Source organism: Oxyura jamaicensis, chromosome 2 (assembly GCF_011077185.1).
Source record: "Oxyura jamaicensis isolate SHBP4307 breed ruddy duck chromosome 2, BPBGC_Ojam_1.0, whole genome shotgun sequence".
Lineage (NCBI taxonomy): Eukaryota > Metazoa > Chordata > Aves > Anseriformes > Anatidae > Oxyura > Oxyura jamaicensis.
This window is the reverse complement of record NC_048894.1, coordinates 10221955-10244561: the sequence shown is the minus strand read 5'-3', so window position 1 is coordinate 10244561 and position 22607 is coordinate 10221955. Positions and strand designations below refer to the sequence as shown.

Here is a 22607-nt window from a genome sequence, read left to right as displayed (position 1 = left end):
CGGAGGGAAGCTGTGTGGTTACTCTGGCAGCAGCAGTCTGCTCTGTAGATAGGGTGGGTTTTGCACACAAATATGACAAACCCATGCCAATATATTTCCAGATGTTTGAAAGGAAATTCTGTAAAAAATAAAAAAAAAAAATAGTGGCACAGCAAGGATATAGTATTTGCTTTGTGTGTTCTGGAAGCTACTGATTCTCAGATTTTAGGCTGAACGGCATTCTTCCAGTTGGGCTTGCAGAGGCTGAGTGTCAGGCTAGAAGTAGGATTTCCCAGTTTCCTTGCTAGCAGACTACTGTTCTGTCATTTTTCCAGTGCAGCTGCTTAGAATGCTTATCCCGGAGGATTTTATTATGGCAAGCTGCTGCTAAATAGGAGGGCTCTGGGTAACTTTGTCTTGCAGCATGCTTGCTCCATCTCTCTTTGTACTCAAATGCAAAAATAGCAGCACTTAAGCAAATTTTATTTAGTTTTCATGATGGTGAGTCAAACTGATGAAAAGTAATGTAGTTCTCAACAAGCCTCGCTGCCAGTATGAGTGAAGCATTTAATAGATGCTGAAGTGAGAGGTATGCCTGGTGAAAATTGAACTTGGGCTTCGTGCTGCCTCAGCATCCTTCAGTTCTGAATTGCAAGACCAGCTTCTGGGTGACCATGTCAGTTGTATCAGGGCACTAGAGCATTTCTTTGCAAATAACAGTATTATTTTGAGTTTTCGAAGATGGTGTTTGCCGTTGCAGCAGATATCCAGATAGCAAAGAAATTGCAGGCTTGTCAGCTTTGTGATTCCCAGTGCCTTCTGCAATGAGAGGGGCTGGGCTGGGGAAACAGGACAGCTTTCTCAATTAGTCTGATGTTCATAATTGGTATTTTTTTAATATTGAAACAAACTGGAATCCTGTAGTACTTAAATGAGAAAATCGTGTACATTAGTAATCACTGAGGAAAAAAAGAATATAGCACGAAATGCACAAAAAGAATTTGTGCATTTAAAAACATCAAATAATTTCAATTTAATGTTCTAATTCTAGCACAGCAGAAGGTTTGGGTGTATGACCCCTCTTTATAGTTTGGGCCTTAGATAAATTCAGCAATGTGTGTATAGGTAGCAGTGACTCTTCTAACTGTGCTGCAGCCTGTTGCAGCATTTTAGGAAGACTTGTTTTACACTAGCGTAGCCTGACTTCACAAAACCAGACGATACGCTGCTAATCATTTTCCTCGTCTTCCAGATATAATACGTAGAAATACATGTCAGGATATTTATCCCATCTCTGTGAGCTACTGTTCATTTCCATTTTAAACAGGTCAACATATTAGGCCTTTCTTTAGACATTAAGAAGAGGAGAGGAGCAGAGGTAACAGGAGGCAATGTAATACAACTTTCTTACACCATTTAGAGTTTCAGTTCCAATACCTGAGGGGTATCACTTTTGTTATAGTAACTTTCCTGTGTTACTATTTAAATCCAAAGGTGTTGAAAATCTGTTTCAGCCTTTCTACTAGAGCCAACCTTTTAGTGTGTACTTGCCACGTTGTTGAAAGAATTACTTCTTCACCTTGGTGCTCGCAGGGACCCTGAGGCAGACAGCCTGTGGGACAGGGAAGAACACGGCAGACGTTGCGCTGGAAAGCTTGGGCTGAGCAGAGCTCTGTAGCTTGTGGCAGCTCCTAGGACTCGCTGAACCGATAGCGGCAGCTCACATGGGATGACGATGTTTGTGCCGGTAGGGCATCGTAGGAACATTTGATGTGATACCAAGTATGTGTGTCTAATACCACTCTCATCTCATAGGTGCAGAGCTGGCTCAAAGGGCATGTAATTCTTTTTTAAAGGTTTATTTTGTTTTCCGACGTGTTGTCCAAGCATTTCAATGGCTCACATTCCAGTTTATAAATAAATACAATCCTTAACCTTGCTCAGCATTGTGACTGCTTCTTCCATTTAAATAAGTTTCCATTTTTCTAATATTTCTACTTTACTTTCAGGTTTTATAGTGCTCAGACAGCCGTAGTAATCGATACTAGGGCCCTTCCCCCACTCCTTTAGATTTTCAGATGTTTGAGATTTGGTTACAGGCAATTACTGTCAAAACCTGTGCTGCTTATTTTAGATAGGTTTTAGTTTTAGGATGTGGTTAGTCTTGCTGATTTACATAGACCTTTGTAATTAGAGTTTTGAGGAGTACCCCGTGGGCTGTGATAGTGTATAGGAAATCAGTTCTGTCATATATTCAGCCTGCTTCTGGATCTCCCAGATGCTTCTGATAAAAGCCTTTCCATATACAACACACGCCTAATGATTCTCAGTAAAGTTGTTTCAAGTGTCCTTGCCTAATTCCGTACTGACAGCTTACAGCATTTATAATACTGAATATGAATTTTGCTGTGCAAAGGCTAGTAATTTTGATATATTTAAGACTGCAAACACAGAATCCATGCCAAAGCATGCTAAACAGAAACAAACTGTGATTGCCAGAGAGTAATGGAAACAGCAGTTGTTTGTTAATTTAGTCAGCAAGTGCCTGTGGTTAATTGCAGTGCTTTGAAGAACCCTAATTATTAACTATTTCAGCTTCTTTCAGGAATACTGAATCCAGCAGCTCTGCAACAGTGGATGTTTGCTGTGTTTTTTTTTTTTTTCCTCTTAATTCAGAAGATAAGGGAGCTGCAACATTTCTGGGGTTGAAAAAGTTAGGAAAATTGCTAGAATAACAGTGGAGGTGAATTATTGGGAAGAGAAAATGGAGATGGTCAGTGTCACAGGAGACAGACCTGGCTGCTCTGTTTTCCCTTCCAGCTCACCCTCATTTTACTTTATAATTACTCATTTTACTTAAAATTACCTCTCATTAGAGAATAGTGGATGTCCCCAGCCTGGGTTTGAGGAGCAGCATTTTCATGTTGTGTGGAGCAGCAGAAGACTCGGAGCGGATTCCTCTGTGCAAAGGAAGATTCCTCTGCTGCTGCTTCTCATTTCTTGAGAGAGGGAATTGCTGGCTGGAATATGCTGTCTGTTAGGCCACAGCTCTGTTCAGCTCTCTCTCGCCCAAAATGTTTTTAGGCCTGCCTGCCTTGCTGACTGGGACTCACTAAAGAGGTGCTAAATTGAGCTTGAACACTGCTATATTATACTTTTAATTCTCTCAATGCTGGGATTCCTTTTCTTGATTCTTTTACCAAATTTCTCCAGTCAATTTGAGTTGAAAGTGCAATGAGTTTAGACAAATTAATCTGGCAATCATAATTCAAAGGTTCACATAATGGTAATGTTTTTTCCATGCCGTCTCGCTTTAGAGTGAGAGGATCAGTGGATAACAACTACTAATATGTATATACATAATATTTATTTTATAGTTGATTATTGATACCTGTGACTTATGCTGAGAGCAGTTCACAATTATATCCAGAAGGATGCTGGAACCTAATGGTTTCTTACTTTCTTGTCAATGCTTGCTTTTAGTGACATTTATGTGGATATGTACATATTATGTAGATATTCTCTTGCATAGAACTAAGAATTATATCTAAGGCATGAATATTATTCTTTGTGCTTTAAAACTCACAGTTTGTTACCCTCTAACATGTGCAACTGCAGGAGTAAACTGGGTTTCCTATAGTCCTAACCTAAGCAGTAGGAGCACAATGGGTGTGACACACTAAAGGACAAGTAACTATTAATATGTGAAAAATTAAGAGTCTAGCCTTGTTAAGGTCTAACAAAGCTTGTAGTGTAGATAAAGAAAATTCCAAAATAATTAGCGCATGTGGCTGTTCGTGTAAGTGGCCTCTTGGTTCTTTCTCAGCCTCTCTGGTTATTTTACGTTAAGTCAGGACAGAAAGGGAAGGGTGCTTGTTGGGTACCAGAGGGAGATGCTGCTGCCTCTGTCATTGCATTCAGGTGCATTGAGTGTCAGCTGTGTGTGTAGCATCCTTTGTGTGGCCTATGCTTTAACCTTAAATCTGGGTAGCAAATTGGAATGAATTACATGTGGTTGTCCAACATCATGCTTCAGAGATGCGTAATGACTGCAAATTAACACATTTGCTGTCTGCAGATTCAGCAGGCAAGTCTTTTAGGAAAGAGACCAAAATGTTCCTTATTAGCACTAGGGCTGGCATAGTGTTGGTTCTTTTCCTTCCTTTGACTTTTTGACCACTGGAAGCAACTTGAGAATCCTGGGAGACAAAATTTGGGCATAAGCTTCATTCAGCTGTAATTTCATGTACATATGGTAACCAAGTCATTGAAAATGTGAAGTACTTTTCTAAGAAAGCAAGAAACACCCTCTAAATACAGACTTCTGACATCCTACTCACCATAATTTTCTAGGAATTAAATTCTAAATAAAAAGTGTGATAATACGGTTCTGAAACCACTCAATTTTTAATAATTATTTTTTTTGTTATCACTAACTGATAGAATTTCTCATAAAAATAAATCCTGCTGAGGATTGTTGCAGTCAGAAGCAGATGCTGTTGATCATTCTTGTGCCACTTGTAGTGGGTTTGGTAGATCTGTGATACACTTGTAAAAAGTTGTTTAGAAAAATAACTGACAATATTGATTCAGGGTCTAATCCTCCAGCAGAGCTAAAACACGTGTGGTTAGTAGAAATTAAGGAGTGCTCTGAAGATAACTTGAGCATACTCAAGAATATGGTGGTGCTCATCATTAATGCAAGAATTCAATAAAAATCTAACTGAAATTACTACAGGGGCTTGCTTTCAAATTCTGGCCATTTAAAATAAAGTTTAAGAAGTGTGTAGCTAATTCACTGTTCTCATTTGAGATGTATACGTAATAAAAATAACCAGTAGGCATTGCTGTTAAAACCAGTAGTACAGTTGGTTATGCTATGAAGAGATTAAGAGTTCGCAGATCAGTTAAGTAGAGACGGTGCGTCACAAAAGTTGGTAGATGTAGGTCGCAGTTTTTTCATGTGTTCAGAGGCTTTCTGTGTTTCAGAAGTGTGATCTGCATCCTGTCGTTGAAGCTGTTCACAGCTTAAAAAAATAAAAAAGCAAGCATAGGTCTGCTTCAGCTGAACTACTTCAAATTTTTACCTGTCTTTTGTATGTGGAGTATGTAAGGCTACTAACCTTGCTTTCCTTTTGTGTCTGGAAAGCTGCAGCTGTTTTTCCAGATTTTAATTGGCATTTTCCTGTTGTAACGGGTACTTTCATCCACTATATATATCATCATTCTCTTGTCTCTCGCTGATTTCTGCAGTTGCTTAAAAAAATAAATTATTGAAAAAATGTTTTGACAAGGTATTGGTGAAACTTAAATCCATATACCTGAGCTTCAGCTTCACTGAATAAAAATTTCTAACCATAATTTATTGATATTGCAAAAGATCTGGAACAAATGAAAGAAGTGCAGTCAAAATTCTTGCAGTCATGTATGTCGTGTTAGGATCTCTTGAAACATGAGAGGTAAATTTTGTTGACATCTTGTAATAGCTGTGTCAGCTATGCTTATTTTCTTTTTTTTTAGTTTGTTCGTGGTGTTAAACCAATACTTTATTCCAGCTGTCAATATTAAATATATTCTTAGACTTGCATTGATGTAGCTCAGAAATGAGTTCATATTTTATTTCCTTGAATTCTAATATTCTTGTCAAGAATGCTAAGTACTTAACGTGTTGTTTGCTCGTATATACTGCTCATATGGAGATCACTAAGCTTTTCGATATTATAAATGACTGGACGTGATTAACTAAAATATCTTTTATATTTGTATTAACTTTTCTTTTTTATTTTAGGTCCATTTTCCAGATACAGAGAGAGCAGAATGGCTCAACAAGGTAAGGGTAGTAATTAGCACTGCTTCCAAAAGCAAAACAAAACAAAAAAATGCTCCCCAAAAAACATATGGGAGGAGATAGGAAAATCTGGGTTTTAAAAAAAATAAAAATAAAAACAGTGGGGAAGAATCTGAGAACAGGATGGTTTTAACTTTCTGTGCTCTGTACGTTTGAAGTTTCTACTTGTTGATTCAGTCAGCCATGATAAGTAATCTATCATGATTCTATTTTCATGATGCTGAGATTGCGTGTGATTTTTTGGACAATGGCTTTAGATGACATTAAAATAATGACAGCTATAATTGCGTGGAAGTCATACCAGCTGTAAACACAGTTTTTTATATTCTCTTTGTCTGGGATGCTTTCCAGTTACTGTAGGATCCTGACCTACAATCTAAAAATAAACCAATTTTGCAGTTTTGATTTGTAACTGTAATAATAGAAGGTACAGATCTATGTGGCTTGGGTATTTTTAAAATATTTTTCAATCAAAGAGTGAAGAAGTAAATTAGAAAATAGCAAGTAATGCAAATAGACTTAACCCTCATCACCCTTCTCCCTACTGTTCAGCGTGTGCAGACTGCATTGAATTAATGTGATAAAAAAATTAAATTTCTCAATATTACTTTAGTTCTTCTTCCAGTGGTTGGTTTGTGCAGGTGTGTAAAACACACAATAATTGAGATGAGAAGTCCAGAAAGCTTTCGTGTATATTAAGTGTATGTAAATGTATGTAAAAAGTTACCACTTCATATGTCTGTAATGAACTGTCTAGAGATCTGGTGTGTTCAAAACTTTGTACAACATTTCTTAATATCAGCCTTTAAAAATATCTTTGTTTGAAGTTGTGTTCAATGTAGGTTTTTTCCTTTTTTTTTTTCCCCTCTTAGACTGTAAAACAGATGTGGCCTTTTATCTGCCAATTTATTGAGAAACTCTTCCGGGAGACCATAGAACCAGCAGTAAGAGGAGCAAACAACCACCTCAGCACCTTTAGTTTTACAAAGATTGATATTGGTCATCAGGTCAGTTTCTGCTGAAGTTTTTTAAGAGGCTCTACTTTATGTACCATTTTAATATATCTTGTTCAAATCTACACAAAACCACTTCTCGATGACACTTGGTGGTAAGCCTGATTCTGTTTTCTGTTGTAATGTTAAAATAAAAATGTGTTAGGCTTTTTTTTAACATTGTTATGGGTTTGGGGTTCTTTTCCCTGCTGTGTCTTCTGTAGAAATCTGCTGGAGAACAGGAGGGAAGACTTAAAGTAATTCCTAGTCATGTGAAGAGCACATAGCAACGTGATTTTAATACTGTTCATGTAATGCTTTACATTAAGTGAGCAGGAAACACTATCCTTTTCTTATCAGAAGATCCAAGTGCAGTTACCTTGTCTTTTAACAAATTCAGCATGTGATGTATGGAGTCCAGTCACAAGGCTGCTGGCTCAGCTTTTCCCAGGTCTGCATATAACAATTTCAAGGAACAGCTAGGTGTACACCTGCTGTTCGTTCCCATGAAAGAAAGGGTCATGGCATAGAACTCTCACATGCCTGCAGAAGAGCCTGTCTGACCAGTCCAAGCTAAGAATAAGTTAACGTTGTTTGCAATAGGCTGGGAACTACTTATTCTTACCTTTGTGGACCAAAACCTTACTTTTTTAGATTATTTTTTTTAAAAAGCTGCACAAAGTACTTTACATGGTATTTTTTTGGCGATTATGGACTATTTTCCATCTATTCTGACCAGATTCCCCTAAGGAGTAGTTGTTTTAGTTGCACAGGGAGGTGACAGATTGCTTTGTCTGAGAGTGTCAGATGTGCTCTAGTATAGAGAAACTATACTAGTAGGGGGAGGGGAGGAGCATAGAAACCTGATATTAAATCTTTGGTAAATCTTGAAATCCAGCAGTCTAAACCTAGTCTAATTGCCAGAAGGACTGTGATTGAGTGGATGCTTTTGATTGTTTTGAGCTGAACTGATAGAGTTGCTTCTTTAATAATGCTTAATGCCTTTTAATAATGCTTATAGTAAATGGCTAACTTGTTTACCTTTGGACATGAATATTTGTATATTCACCTTTATTTCTAATTTAAGAGTCTGATATGATGTATACAGCAGAAGCATCCAACTTTGATTTGCTTCATTGTTTCAGCCGCTGAGGATAAATGGTGTAAAAGTGTACACTGAAAATGTGGACAAAAGGCAGATCATTTTGGATCTTCAAATCAGGTAGTCTTTATTTTCATATTACAGCTGTGTCCATGCTTTAGAATACGTGCCTTTTTTGATTGGGCAGTTATGCTGGGGTGAGAGGAAAATAATTACTTTGGTGCACAAATATAATTACCTCTAATTGATTGCATATGAATGGAGGAAGGAACTGCATGCTGTAAATAGAATTAATTTGAGGGAAGTAGTGTATCAACTCAGTGTGTGACTGCATCACTAAACTAACATTGTTTAAATAATAATAATAAGAAAACTTTCCAGAGCTAAAGCATGATCTTTGTTTTTTTTTATTATTATTACTATTATTTTTTAATGCATTAAAACTTTGCCATCGGGTTTAGTCTAATCTAAAATTTCAGATATAAGATGTTTAGGTATTTTTGTCTTTTCTCAGTTACTTAGATTCTTTATAAACACGCTATCGGATAAACAGAATGATAGTTGCTGAAGTAACTTGTGCTCATACCACCAACTGAAGTAAATCTATGTATTATATAATGCTCAGCAGCTTCAGGTTTCTTTGCCCTTTCCTCGTGACCCCTTTTATATAGGTTTATAAATAGATCTAGCCAATGCTTGCCAAAGTCTTTCTCAACACTATCTACAGATAGAGAGTTTTTTGAAAGCACACTCGGTGAATCTAGCAGCATTTGTGTATTTCGCAGTCATAGATAAACTTTACGGTGACTACTTCTACCTTTTTGTACCTTGTAGAAAGACCAGGTTTGTCAGTCACTGATGATCCATCCAACAGCAGCCTTCTGCATTTCTTGCTGCTTCCCTGGCAGTAACGGGCAGGATAATTGGGCCTCTCAGCCCATTTTCCAAAATCAGTTCTGAACTTTGAACTTAGTTATTTTTAATTTTGAAATATTTATCTAAATCCCAACTATGCTGAAGATTGTAGGCTTCTTTATCTAAGATGGGCCTCAGAGTGTTAAGAGAAGATCTAAATTGGCTGCTGCATCCTTTCCTGGGTTTTAGAGTTGGGAGGCTGACTATCTCTGTGAGCAGGGGCCAATATCTTTGAGTTGAATCACGTTGTATCTGTAGGAAGAAGAGAGCTATCTACATCAGGGCTAGGTGGTGATGGACGAAATACAAGCAGCATTTTTTGTAGAGAGTGTTTCACTGGATGGATGGTGTTAGTACTGAAAAAGAAAATCTCTTCAGTTTTCTCTTTGCTAAAAATTTGTGAAAATTAAATTTCAGGATCACATTTGCAAAGGAGCACTTGGTTTTTCTTTTATGTTCCAAATTTGTCAAAACTCATGTTAAAATTTAAAAGTCTAGTTTCTGGTGACAAGAAGGTGTGAGGGAAAAATCTTAACTACTTGAAGAAATAAAGATAAATTCTGAATAAATAGAAATTTTGCTTACCTACATGAATGCATTAAACACTTGAAAGATTCAGGTTATGAATCAATAAAAAATAAGAAACTGTCAAATTAAATGTAAACAATAGTAGAGAAGGCCAAAAACAATTGAGAGATTGAGGAAGTTCTTATTAATAACATACAAGTGAGTTTTGTCACCTTCCTGTAGCACAAAAACTAGAGGTACTGAAAGAAAGTTTTAGGCTGTAGATTTAAACACAATTTTTATTTTTTTCAATGACATTCTTGAATGAAGAAATTTGCTAATGTTGCATTGTCACAAGTCAAAAGTAAAAATGGGTTCAGTGACTTTTTAAAAATAATGGAGATAGTCCAAAATACAGAATCACAGATCACTGTAATCTGGGAAACAGTCTTAGTGCTATTCTTAGTTCTTAATTTTTTTTTTCCCCCCTCTGGATATCTCCTGTTGACTACATTGATCACATAAATTATGCTTTGCTTCTGGTCTGACTCAGTACAGCTGTTCCTGTATTCATCCAATACTGTCCTCATTAAATAATAATTTATCTCTCTAACATTTCTCAGACATTATGATCTGAATGTATAGAATTTGCTTACTAAATGAGTCTTCAAGTTGTATGCCGTGTTACAGTGGCACATTCTGTACTACAATGACTGTTGATGGACCCAGCCAAGTATCTTAGCAGATAAAATCATATTTACCTTTATTACAGGGTTGAAAGTTGTTGACTTTGTATCCTCAACTGCAGTTTATTATTCTTTTACTTCATTTAGCAGCCATGTTATTGTGGATTTTTCAAATGAACATATTAATACCCAGTCTTCATTATACAAATAACTTGAGTTGACCTTTCTGCTATCTATAATGTGTTGTTATATAATTATATATATATAAATTAGATTGTTTAAAATGGTGAATTAAAAATTATAAACCTATTTTTAAACTGTACAGTCACACTACATTCTTTCCAGAGAAAGCAATAGTCACCTTCCTTTCACAAAGACCCCTGTCATGATGTCATCTACCAGTTCTCCACACTCTGGAGACTTAGAATAGTCTGAAATAAATTCCAATGTTGCATGTTACAAGAATGTTTTGGAACTATTGTTTATTTCTGTTTAAAGGCTTGAAAAGATTTGCATTTGTTTGACTTTACATAGACAGCATCATCACACATGGAGTGCAGGAGACTGCAGATGCTTTGAATAAAGGATGTCATGAATGCAGTAACTCTTACTTTCATTTTCTTTTGATTGCACCTCATGGATATTGGTTGCTGGGGGAAAGGGGCAGGGGTCCTACCTTCCTGCTTATGCTGTGAGAGTAATTTATTTCATCTTGGGTTGATCTTTAAGCTATGAGGAGAGCAACTACATTTTCTTTGTTATTTCCCAGACATTTCCATAATAAGATTCACCAGACTCCTAAAAATGTCTGAACAATTTTTCACTGTACAGGTTAGGCCTTCTGGAAAATAAGAAGCCTTTTGAGAATTCAAAATTGATACAGTTCTGTAACTAGCATACCTTCCATGACATACCTTCCATGACAATCCTGTATAGGTAGCTCCTTCTTGCTAATGGTTGATGTTCCTGTGCACCATAGAAAGGAAAAGATTTCAAATTTGAAAATGTAGTTCAGCAGAGCTATTCAGCATATGAAGATCCACCAGTATCAATTAGTAATCTGCAAATATTTTTTTTTAAAAAAACATGTTTCCATAGTTAGGTTATAAAACTAACCAATTCAGATTTCAGGACTGAAGTGTATCAATTCTAGGATTTCTCAAGCAATTGATCTTGATGCAACTTTTAATATGACACTGTTTTTCATGCTTCTCTTTGGGCTTCTACAGATAAGTTTGGAAGAACAGAAAACTACCTACCTGTTTTTATCAGCAGGCATCAGATTAAAAAATGAAAATCCATCCAATTACTACTTGAACAAATTGAGAAATAGTAGTGCTAGATGATTGAATTAAAGCTCAGAAGGGAATAGGAAATCTTGCAGTTGCTTCAACAGCAACAGAAAAAAGTTAAACTTGAGGAAGCCTTGCTTCTACTACAGCATCTGGAACAAGGTGCCCTGTAAGAGGAAAAATCTCTTTTCAACAGTGTCTGGCCTTGCTTAAGCTGCTTTATCTCCTCTCTTAGTTCCTTATTTCATTTTTTTTTAATTAGGTGGTTCATTCAGGAAGCTTTTCAGATTTCATTTGTCATTTCCTTATAACCTGTATCTTCATAGGTAGCCTTCTTCAGCCAGTAGGTATGATTCCTAGTTTGTTTTTGTTGTCTCTTACTCAATAGAATCATTTATACTAATTTCCGTGTGAAATATCACAAGCTTTCTTCCTAAATTCCTTGTTAAATCTCAGAATTAGTTTGTTTTTAGACCCGATATGACTCACTGTGGTGATTTTACATAGCTGGGCAGCTGAACTCCACCACAACCTCTCCCTCCCCTTCCTCAAAGGGAAAGGGGGAGAAAACATATTATGAAAAATGGGGTCAAGGGTTGAGATAAGGACAGGGACATCACCCAGCAATTACTGTCACAGGCAAAACTCATAAAGAATTTAATATGATGTATTGCCTATAACTAGCAGACTAGAACAGTGAGAACTAAAGACATCTATCCCCATCCACCATGTTCTCCTTCTTCCCTCCTGGTGGTGCAGTGGTATGGGGACTGCGATCAGTCCCTGAGGCTTCATCTCCTCCTCTCCCTCACGGTCCCTCTCTGCCCCTGCTCCACACAGGGTCCCTCCCACGGGATGCCGTCCTTCCCCAGCTGAGCCTGCGGGGGCTGCCCACAGGCAGCAGCTCTTCAAGACCTGCTCCCACACGGCTCCGTCCCACGGGGTCCATCCCCCAGGAGCAAACTGCTCCAGCACGGGTCCCCCACGGGCAGCAGCTCCCCCCAGACCCCCTGCTCCTGCGTGGGCTCCTCTCCACGGGCTGCAGCTCCGGCCCGGGGCCTGCTCCTGCAGGGGCTCTCCATGGGCCGCAGCCTCCTCCAGGCCACATCCACCTGCTCCACCGGGGGCTCCTCCACGGGCTGCAGCGTGGAGATCTGCTCCATGTGGGACCCATGGGCTGCAGGGGGACAGCCTGCTCCACCAGGGGCCTCTCCACAGGCCGCAGGGGAACTGCTGCTGGGTGCCTAGAGCACCTCCAGCTGCACTGACCTTGGGGGCTGCAGGGCTGCTTCTCACCCCTCTCTTAGAGCTGCTGTTCTGCAGTTTTTTTCCCCTTTCTTAATTCTGCTCTCACAGAGGTGCAAACAACTTTGCTTACTGGTTCAGATCTAGCCACTGACAGGTCCCTTTGGAGTGGGTTGAAACTGCCTCTGATCTGACATGGGGCAGCTGCTGGATTCTTCTCACAGAGGCCACTCCTGCAGCCCCACGCTACCAAACCATTGCCATGTAAACCCAATACACTCATGGCATCTCAGTTGTAGGAGAAGCTTTGCTCTTCTAGAAGATTTGCTCAGCTCTCAGCTGATACATGTTTGACCTGTATGGAGCTTCAGGGAATGCAGCAGCTAAAATCTGAGTCTGTATTCTGTGTGGCTAATTTTTCAGCCTTATCACCTGGGCAAAATAGATAGGGATTTTACAATCTTATACAAATCTCTCTCTGATATTTAGGCCACCATGTGCACAGTCTTAATCTTCTGACCCAGTAAGGGGTGCCCCCCAAAATGGGATGCAAGAACTGTTCAAGGGAAAACTTTCATGGTTTTAATATGTTATTTTCTTGTTTCCTTCCCTCTCCCTTCAGAAAGGGCTTGATTCTGTTTTGGCTTAAGCCTTGCTCAACGAATTCCTCCAGCTCAGCATGCCCAACTTACTGAATTTCTAAATATGACTGTTTTAGCAAGTCTTTGAATAATTCAGACAACTTTTGATTTGTAGCAAAATAACAGCCTTTGTATAGTGCTTCTCATGATTACACCAGGTGAAAGTGGGTTTAGGAGCACATAGTGTCAATGAGACTTGCATAATAGCTTTCCTAAAATGGAATATGAATTGTGTGTCCATTATTTCCCCAAAATAAGGCTACACCTATGTTTTGTCTTATGCATACTTCTGGAAATGATAATATACTTCTTTGTATTAATTTCTGAGTGTTTTGATGATAGTAGTGATGTTTTGAGGGGCATGTCTTTTTTTCCGACTATCTTGACTTTGTTATGTTTTAGTGTTTACATGCATTTTTTGTGTATAGACAGATGCAAAGTATTGCCATATTCAGAGTAAAACTAACACTATTGCAGTTTAGTCTATAAAAATGAAATGTTCTCCATGTTTTTTTCTTAGTTTTGTTGGAAACTGTGAAATTGACTTGGAGATCAAGCGATACTTCTGCAGAGCTGGTGTGAAAAGTATCCAGGTGAAGTTCAATATTTTTCTTTTTTTATTTTGATAGCCAGTCATCACTGAATTGTCCTTTGCTGATGACATAATCTACAGATTGCCAAATTACACCCGTAATTGTGTAATTTTGTTGCGTACTTTTTTTTTCACAATTGCATAATACTGATATTATGTAAACTTCAGTAACATGACTTAACTGAAAGGGTACATTCAGTTATAGAGCTGTTTTAAATCAATACCATTTTCTACTTGGAAAAGATAGACATAATTTCACATTGAGCCAGTTCAAGTGTACATGTGAGAGGTAGGTTCATGAGGGGAATCATGGACCTTAAAACTCTTTTTAATTTAATATCTCAGTGTTAGATGTGATTATTAGTTTTAGGGATGGGTGCTCTTACCTTTTGATAATGTTTTACAGGTTTCCTCAAATTTCTAGTGACAGATCTCTCTAACATGGAAAAAAAAAGTATGATTTTTATTTTTTTTGTCTTGAGATAACTACAAGTATGTACCTACTTTTCTTCTAATATGTATGGATTCTACTGTTTTGTTTGGTACCATATTTGTTTATGTTGAATTATATAAATAACCTACTTAATATTTTTAGCAAAATTATTACTTGGCATGACATAGTATCATGTAGATGAATGAAACGAGTCTGTAAGTCCAACTGTTTAGAACCTGTGTAAATTTTTTTTTTGATTTGGATGACGTGATAGATACAAATATAGATAGATATCAAAAATTCTTCCATACTTAGGAACTTCATGAATTAAGAGTGTAAGCATTGCCAGTGAAAAGATTTTGTTTAAAACTCAAACTAAAGTAAATTCTATTGCCATTTTTATTTCCTCTCCTTCTCTAGATCCATGGTACTATGAGAGTTATCCTGGAACCACTAATTGGAGACATGCCCCTAATTGGAGCACTATCACTTTTTTTCCTTAGGAAACCTGTAAGTACTATTATCTCTGTTTCTAGTCTTTTTAGGTTGTTGATGATAATAGTCAGTAAATAATGGAGTAAGAATTAAGCAGCAAAAGGAAAGAACTTGGGGAATCACTATTATTTGATTGAGCTTAATTTCTCAGAAAAATAGTGTAACACATTTTATGAATGCTAGAAGAAAACAAGGTGAATAATAATTACTTTGAAATTATGAAGCGTGTTGTGTCAGAGCTGTCAAATTTTCCTTACAAGCCTTATGATTAAGAGAAGAGCAATAGATACTGTCTAGGTGACTTGTAAGAAAGCTTTTGATGCTGTTTCCCCTGACAGTCTGCTAGAGAGCATGGTCTATGTTAAAATTCCACAAGATCTGTGCAGTTGTTTGGAAAACTGTGACAGTACTACTCACCACAAATTAAAGTCAGAGTGGATGTATTCAGATTACTTACTCTGCTGATTAAAGTTTTTATCTTAGATAGCAGGTAGATGATTTCCATTACATTTACCAGAGAAACAAGTATGAGAACAGGTGAAGCCCAGAGATGGAATTGTCAGTCAAGTGAATCATGACAGTAGCAGAAGTTGGAGGCGGAGAATATGTCACATAATTCAGTTGGAAGGAGTGCTGGGCCAAAGTGCCTGTTTGAATAGGAATAATAGCCAAAACTGAGCCAGCGGTGTCTTGCTGGTATGAAAATGACAGACCAGGATGCATAAACAAAAGAAGAGCCTGCAAGACATGTTCTGTTTCAGGTATGGCATTTCAACAAAGATATTAACCAACTGGAGAGTATCCAAAGTAGGGAGGTGAGAATTAAGTTGATTGTCATGCACAAACCAAAAGAATTGGAATTGTTTAGTTTAGAGAAGACTGAGGAGAACATATTCTTAAAAAATGTGAAGGGCTGTTACAGAAAAGCAGCACGAAATGTTTTCTGCATATCCATGGCAGATAGGATAACAAATAATTGCAGCAAGGAAGATTCAGGATGGACAAGTGGAACGAGGGAAAGCCTGAGTGGTAGTGCTAGTGAGGGACTGCGGTAGGCTGCCTTGAGACATTTTGAATCTCTGATGTATTTTAAGAACAGATTGGATGTGCATCCATTAGGACTGACATAAGTATAGCTCTTAACCCTTCACAAGGTTCTGACAAGGATGTTGTCACCCAGCCTGTTGGCAGTACTTTGCCTAATGCAGCCCAGAATACTGTTAGCCTTCTTTGTTGCAAGGGCATGGCGTTCAACGCTGTGTCCACCAGGAACCACAGGTCCTTTTCTGCCAGGCTGCTTTTACCAGCAGGGTGCATAGGGCTATTCCTCCCCAGGTTCAGGGCTTCGTACTTTTCCTTGTTGAACTCCATGAGATTCCTGTCAGCCTATTTCTCTAGCCCATCGAGGACCCTCTGGGTAGTAGCACAACACTGGTGTGTCTGCCACTCTCCCCAGTTTTGTGCCATTTGCAAACTTGCTGAGGATATGCTCTGCCCCATTGTCCAGATTGCTAATGAAGATGATAAACAGGACTAGACCCAGAATTGACCCCTCAAGTACACTTCTGGTCACTCTGGCCTCTAACTAGACTTTGAGTCACTCACTGATCACCACCCTCCAGACCTGGCTGTTCAACCAGTTTTTATCCCACTTCACTGGCTGCTCGTACATCAACAGCTTGTCTATGAGGATGTTATGAGAGACAGTGTCAAAGGCCTTACAGAAGTCCATATAGGCCATATCCACTGCTCTCTCCTCATCCATCAGACTGGTCTGTTCATTGTAGAAGCTTATCAGGTTGGTCAAGCATGACTTCCCCTTGGTGAATCCATGCTGACTACTCCTGATGATTTTCTTCTCCTTCACATGCCTGGAAATGGCTTCTAGCTCTACTGCTCCATCCATACAACAATCTTGTTTCAGAAAAATATAAAGGAGTGTATAATGCACATTGTATAGTTGCTGCCAGAAAATGCTTTGATATTGTATATATGTGTGTGTAAGGCAGTTTCAGTGATTTGAAGTTTGATACTGATTTTAAGAGGTACCTGTAAGAGGGCTTAACAGTTAATAGGAACATAAGGGAAATTCTTATGATATACAGACTTCTTTAAATAAAGTAATTGTTTCTATCTATGATTCGGAAGTATACATTCCATTGGAAGCTTTTGTTCCTCAGATATGTTCTAATTGCACTGTAAAAATTGTGTTGTCAACATTTAGCAATTTCAGACTATGCCAGGTCATACATTGCAAGTATATGGGTTTAAGCACTTTGAAACAGTCTCAGATTGATCATCTTGGTTTTCTCATCAGTCTGCAACTCTGAAAAGCTGATCTACTTTTCAAGGTGTCAAGGGATGTGTGTGTATTCTTTACTTGAATGGCATCAGAAAGCATGCTATTAGATTGTTCAGTGAAATTCCATTCTTTTAACAATTATTTTGAGCAGATGTCCTATGGTAAATTTTTGCTGACTTAGTGGAAAGATGGGCTTCTTAGAGTGTTCATGTATGGTATAACAAAACCTTCTAGTGCTGGTTGCTTCTTTCATGTGGCTTGTTTCATCTCTGTAGAAAAAAACATGTCTGCTTGGGTTGGGGGAATATAGACTGAAGTCTCAGTAAAACATGTACGAGACAGGAAATGGTTTGCAGATAATTTAGTGAGCTCTTTTGTAGAAGTGAAGTACTTCATGCCACACTGATAAAAACATCATTGCTCTTATTTGGAGTGAATTGGGCACCAAATTTCAATTTCCACACATTTCTTTGAAATGGGTCTAAATATTAGGGAGACGTCTGCTTAGTTTTGTCACATTTTTATCCCCTGACATGAGTAGTATGGGTTTAGGGCATCTGTTAATGTTCATGTTTACATTGGCAAACTAAGCAGGGCCATGACAAGGATTTGAATGCTGCATTACAACAGTCTGCACTTTGTAATCCTTAGCATTTTATTCCCCTGCTCTTATTTTGCTGCTCCTTGCTTTTATTTTGCTGTTCAGTGCGCACCCAAACAACTTCCAGACACAGTACAGCGCAGTTTGTTACAGGGACTATCCAATAGGCAAGTTAAATGCAAGCAATCTTTTCTGGGGGAGCAGGGAGAAGAGTTTAGCTGTGTGAACACAGGCTTTATTTCTTATCTACAGGGTTAAGAATGGTCCATGACCTGTTCTTAATGTTGTCAATGTGGCTTGTGTCATCTCTCTGTTCTGTTTTGACTTCACCAAGATGGAAGCCAGCGTGCGCTCCTCCTGCAGACAGAAGCCTTTCTCCTGGCACACTTCGTGCCTGAGCCATGACAATATTATTATGTATTATGTCTGGACTGCTTCCTTAGAGTATGCCCTGCAGCTATTGCTTCTTTACTGCTTTCTAGGGGAGAGGTAGGAAAACTTGCACAGTAGCATAGCCCTACTGGATAGGGAGGAAGAGATCAGCAACAGGTGTGCTTGTTGTCCCAGACAGTTCCTAATATTTTATCTGTTTCCCACTTTCAGCATCATCTTCCAATAGCTTTTGTCCTAACCTTTCATTCTTGGTACTTTCAGGATCTCTCCAGTTGCATTTTAGCTGCAATAAATGTTTCCATCCCTCATCCATTCTAAGGTCCGCACAACTGCTAACTGCTCATCTCAATCAACCTTCAACTCAGCTAGTAAACTGAAAATATATGAAATGAAATGCCTCTCATTTGTAGTCAGTAGCTTGCTGAACAAGTGACTTTGGGAAAAACTTTGTCTGGAGTAATTTTTAGTCCTATCCCCGTCCCACCTTAATAGGGGGTCTGGTTGACTTAGTGGTACAAAAAAGGATGGGAAATAGACTAAACTATTATAATTAAAAAGCACCTCACCCGCACCCCCCCAGAAAAAGTTACAAAATTATTGGAAGTATTTTTCACCCTACTTCCATTTAAAAACTAAGCTTGGTGGTCAAGTTTCAAGCAAACCTAAAGTGTACAGAAAATGCATCTGGAAGCAAGTTGTTTCATAGTTTCAGGTTATACACAGCTCTTCAGTATTTTTCCCAAGCAGACATCTTTCCACACTCCAGTGTACTCTCTTGGTATCTGTTTTTCTGACTTCTGTAGAAAAATGTAAAATAGTGCTTATTATAGCAGTACCCAAATTCTGTCACCTTACTAGAGAGCAAGTGGCTGCAGCCAAGAAAAGCTTTTCTTCAGTTTTTCTGTTAGGAGGGATGAGGAATTAGTTGGCAGCTAGCCGGAGATTTTGTTCTCATATTTTCCAGTCTAAAGTAACTGGCAACAATTCCACTTGCTCTGTATCATCTGTTTGCTGGCCTTAATGACTATATAAGGCAACACTGCCTAAATTAATAGTTCTGAACATGCTTGTTTAATGAGTTTGTCAGTCTCATGTTTCCAAGTAATTCACGGGGCTTTTGATGCTGCAACAGTTATTTATCACTTTGCATAAACTTTTAAAATACTGTATTTTGCTCTTATTTTTGTGAAGGTATTAAAAGTTTCATCAGCTTCTAAGTACGTCCAAATTTGTAAGACATCTCAAGAGAGAGAAATATGTGCATTCCTAACATTTTGAAGTTTTCTTTTAAATCTGTGAGCTTCCATGCTAGAGAAGTTAGCGTGTAAATGGCTAAGGTCTTTCATAAGGTCTTTTTCACAACTTCTCATGTACAATGTATATTTACCATATGTTCTGTTTCTCAAAGTGTAGTTTTCTTTCAGCTTTAGAACAACTTATCACATAGTTAATTAATCTGATTTTTTGTTCATTTATAGAAAAGTATATGGCTTTTACAGCTGTACTGGGAATTGGTAATTTTCAAAAGCTTGTTCAGTGACACACTTAATATTGAAAACCAGTCCTAAACCAGTCCTTTTCTCTTAAAAATAATAATAATAATAACCACCTTCTAGATACACCCCACCCTCTCCTTCCCCCCCAAAACCACTACCACCACCACCAAAAAAAAGCACAGCAAATCATAATACTATTGTTCTAAATAAAGGATGGAAAGTAAGATGCCTTCCAGGAAAAGTGGGCAATTATTCCAAAGCACTTATTTTTATATTCACACTTTGCCCTTCACTTGCTGAATCAAGCTGTGCTCTACACTCTTTACAGATTGATTCTGTCCTGTAGTTGTGCTTCATTTAATATTGTTCTATTGTTTCATTTATTATTGGCTGTCTTTGGAAAATTCGGTGTTAGATGTGAGTTTCAAAATCATCAGTAAAGATGAAAATCATAGTAAAAATGAAAATTAGACTCTCAAGGAACCCTTGCACCAGAAATTACTCTAGTGAAATGCCTGAAGAAAAAAAAAGAAAAAAAGAAAAAAAGAAAAACAAAACAAAACAAAGCATGAAGTGGTTATGTGGAATACAGAAGAATATTGTTTGGTTTTCTCTCAGCTGATCAAAAAAAACTTCAGAATGTATAGGACTATGAGTACCTTTGCTTTTTAACCTCTTTAAAGGTTTTATTTAATGATTTATTTTAATTTGAAAGGCTGTGGGATGGTTTCAGGACTGTTTTAAATAAATAAATGATGCTGCTTCGACAATACCTTAGTCTCCTCTCCCTGTACCCTCCTTCCTTTCAGTGTTAATGTCTTCCTTTTACCAGTGTTGAAACTTCTGATCCTGAAGGAAGCTGGCTCAGGGAGGTAAGCATACAGAATATTAAGCACAGCAAGAAGTGACTTGTTTCTTGTTTTATATCTTTTAGCATCTTGAGCTGTCTCACTAAGGAGTCCATACTAGTGTGAGGGTTTGAGCAGAAATGCAGGAGTAGTAGGACAGAAAACAGTAGAAAGTAGAGGCAATCAGCCTGAACCGTGACTTCAAGTAGATGACACTAATAGCAAGGCATATAGGATTTTGTAGGACCAACTACGAAGCTTCTTTTGGTCACTTTCATTCAAACGTACCTGTTGTCTTCCCCTCACTATACACCTTATCTGTGTAGTTATTCTCTTGCTTAAATCTTTAGACAGTTACAAGTGAAAAACCTACTGCTGGTAAGCACAGTTCCTGTGCACAGATACACATCTGTTTCCTAGAACAATGATGAAAACCAATGTAATTTCCACTTCATGACATTGTACTATCTAGCCATGCTTGAGAGACTGAGTTTATCATCTGTTTACTGGGGAATGTCATTTATTAAATTATTACAGTAATACTGCAGTTTTGCAGTATAGAGGTAGTGGGCTGTGTTCAGTTTACGTGGACAAATTTTACTCTAGTCTTGCATGACCATTCACAAATAATAAAAAAGGCATGTTAGTCCCCTTCTTATAATAAATTTCTGAGAGAAAAACAGCTTACCACTGGAGTTGTATCACTGGCGGGGCTGAAATTTGCTCTGTGGAAACCTTCCACTTCCATAACTTGACTGGCAGGAAGTTTTCCATCAGCATTTTAAAATACTTTGTGGCTTTTCTTCTGAGAATTAGTAGTGCTTTTGGCAGCCAATAAAGCCACAACTCTGGCAGTGTTTAGAGGCTGCCTTTTGTACTGTGATGAGCTATTGCAATGGCACTGTATATTCTATATTCCAGTACATTCATTTCAATTTGTAAAGGCTGTTGATCTTCACATTGTTTTAGGAGGAGATATTACCACTTGTTTGAACGTCTATGAACATCAGAACTATTCTTGTCTATTACACACCCTGGCACTTGTTCTGTGTTGCATACAACTAATTTAGGGATTTATCAAACTTGTTATGTAGTAGCAGATTGATGTGGAGCTTTATGTAATTACTGTGACATCTGCACATGTTTTTTTTAATTATTTTTCAACAGAATTTAAATAACAACTGTTTATTCATTTGCATAGTTTTGCTTTATCAACCCTAAGGTATGCACCTTGCACATTAGATGCTCTTGAACTCCTTCACCATCTCTTGAAATAGCAAAAGTAGCAAATTCTTTCGTTCTGTTTTTCCAGTTCTTTTTACATTCACTTTTCCAGATGATTAATAAGCATTACGTGTAACCAACTCATTCCATCGCTCACATGCAGAGAATACCTGGAAACTTTCCATTTCTGTTTTCTGAAAGCTCTCTCTGGAATAGGCTTTGGAAGCTTTCCACTTTTCGTGGTGCTTCTGCCCCTGTGTTATGTAGGTGAATTCCCAAACTAGTGGGTTTAAGGGCTCCCTGCTTTAAAGCCTCAAATACTGCAGATAGATGTTGGGAAGGAAAACAAAGCAAAATTCAGTAAATGTTTGGAACTCAGCTTATGATGGGATTTCTACTCTGATGTATGGTATATAACGTGGTTATGCATGATGTCCAATCTCGGTTGAATGTTTGATTAATAAACTCTAAAATTATATAACCAACTGATGAGGCCTTAAGTCAGCCTGGGTTTTAAGGTACCCCAAAAACAGTTTTAACCCCTGAGTTTTCTTAAAACACAAAATAGATGGGGTACTTTTCAAACAGATCCGAGCTTTAATATTGAGTCAGTCACCTAGTAAAGTTTGAAAAGTTGTTAGGAGCATTTTTCCATGTTGGGGTCCTTGGCAGCTTGCAAGAAGGGAGGAGAAGCAGTCAGATCAGTGCCCTGGCCCTACAGCATCTCACTCCCTCCTCAGGTCTCCCACTGATGCCAGTGCAACTCCACTGAGCAGGGAGAGATGTCGATTCTGACTACTGACTAGGTGCTGCCTCCATCAGACATCCAGGGCCCGGTCTGGAGCACCTGGCAGCCTTTCTTTCCTTTGTCTCCTCTGTCCTCTTGGGCAGCTGCACTGCAAGCTCATCACATAAATAGGCCTTTGTGTGTGGTACAAAAATTTGGTTGGACCAAATGAGCATTTAAATGTAGACATGTTTTGGTAATGAAATACCAATTGCAGTAACAGTCACCT

The 22607-nt window shown here is 38.2% G+C and overlaps 1 protein-coding gene across 4 annotated transcripts in view; it reads left to right on the top strand.

Moving 5' to 3' along the window:
- ESYT2 (extended synaptotagmin 2) overlaps positions 1 to 22607 on the top strand; it is an 82752-nt gene that overhangs the window by 21427 nt on the left and 38718 nt on the right. For all 4 annotated transcript variants that reach the window (XM_035316898.1, XM_035316899.1, XM_035316900.1 and 1 more), the window contains exons 2-6: positions 5768 to 5809; positions 6700 to 6834; positions 7965 to 8041; positions 13728 to 13800; positions 14653 to 14742. In XM_035316898.1, the coding sequence (XP_035172789.1) occupies positions 5768 to 5809; positions 6700 to 6834; positions 7965 to 8041; positions 13728 to 13800; positions 14653 to 14742 (417 nt within the window). The remainder of the gene's footprint in view (positions 1 to 5767; positions 5810 to 6699; positions 6835 to 7964; positions 8042 to 13727; positions 13801 to 14652; positions 14743 to 22607) is intronic.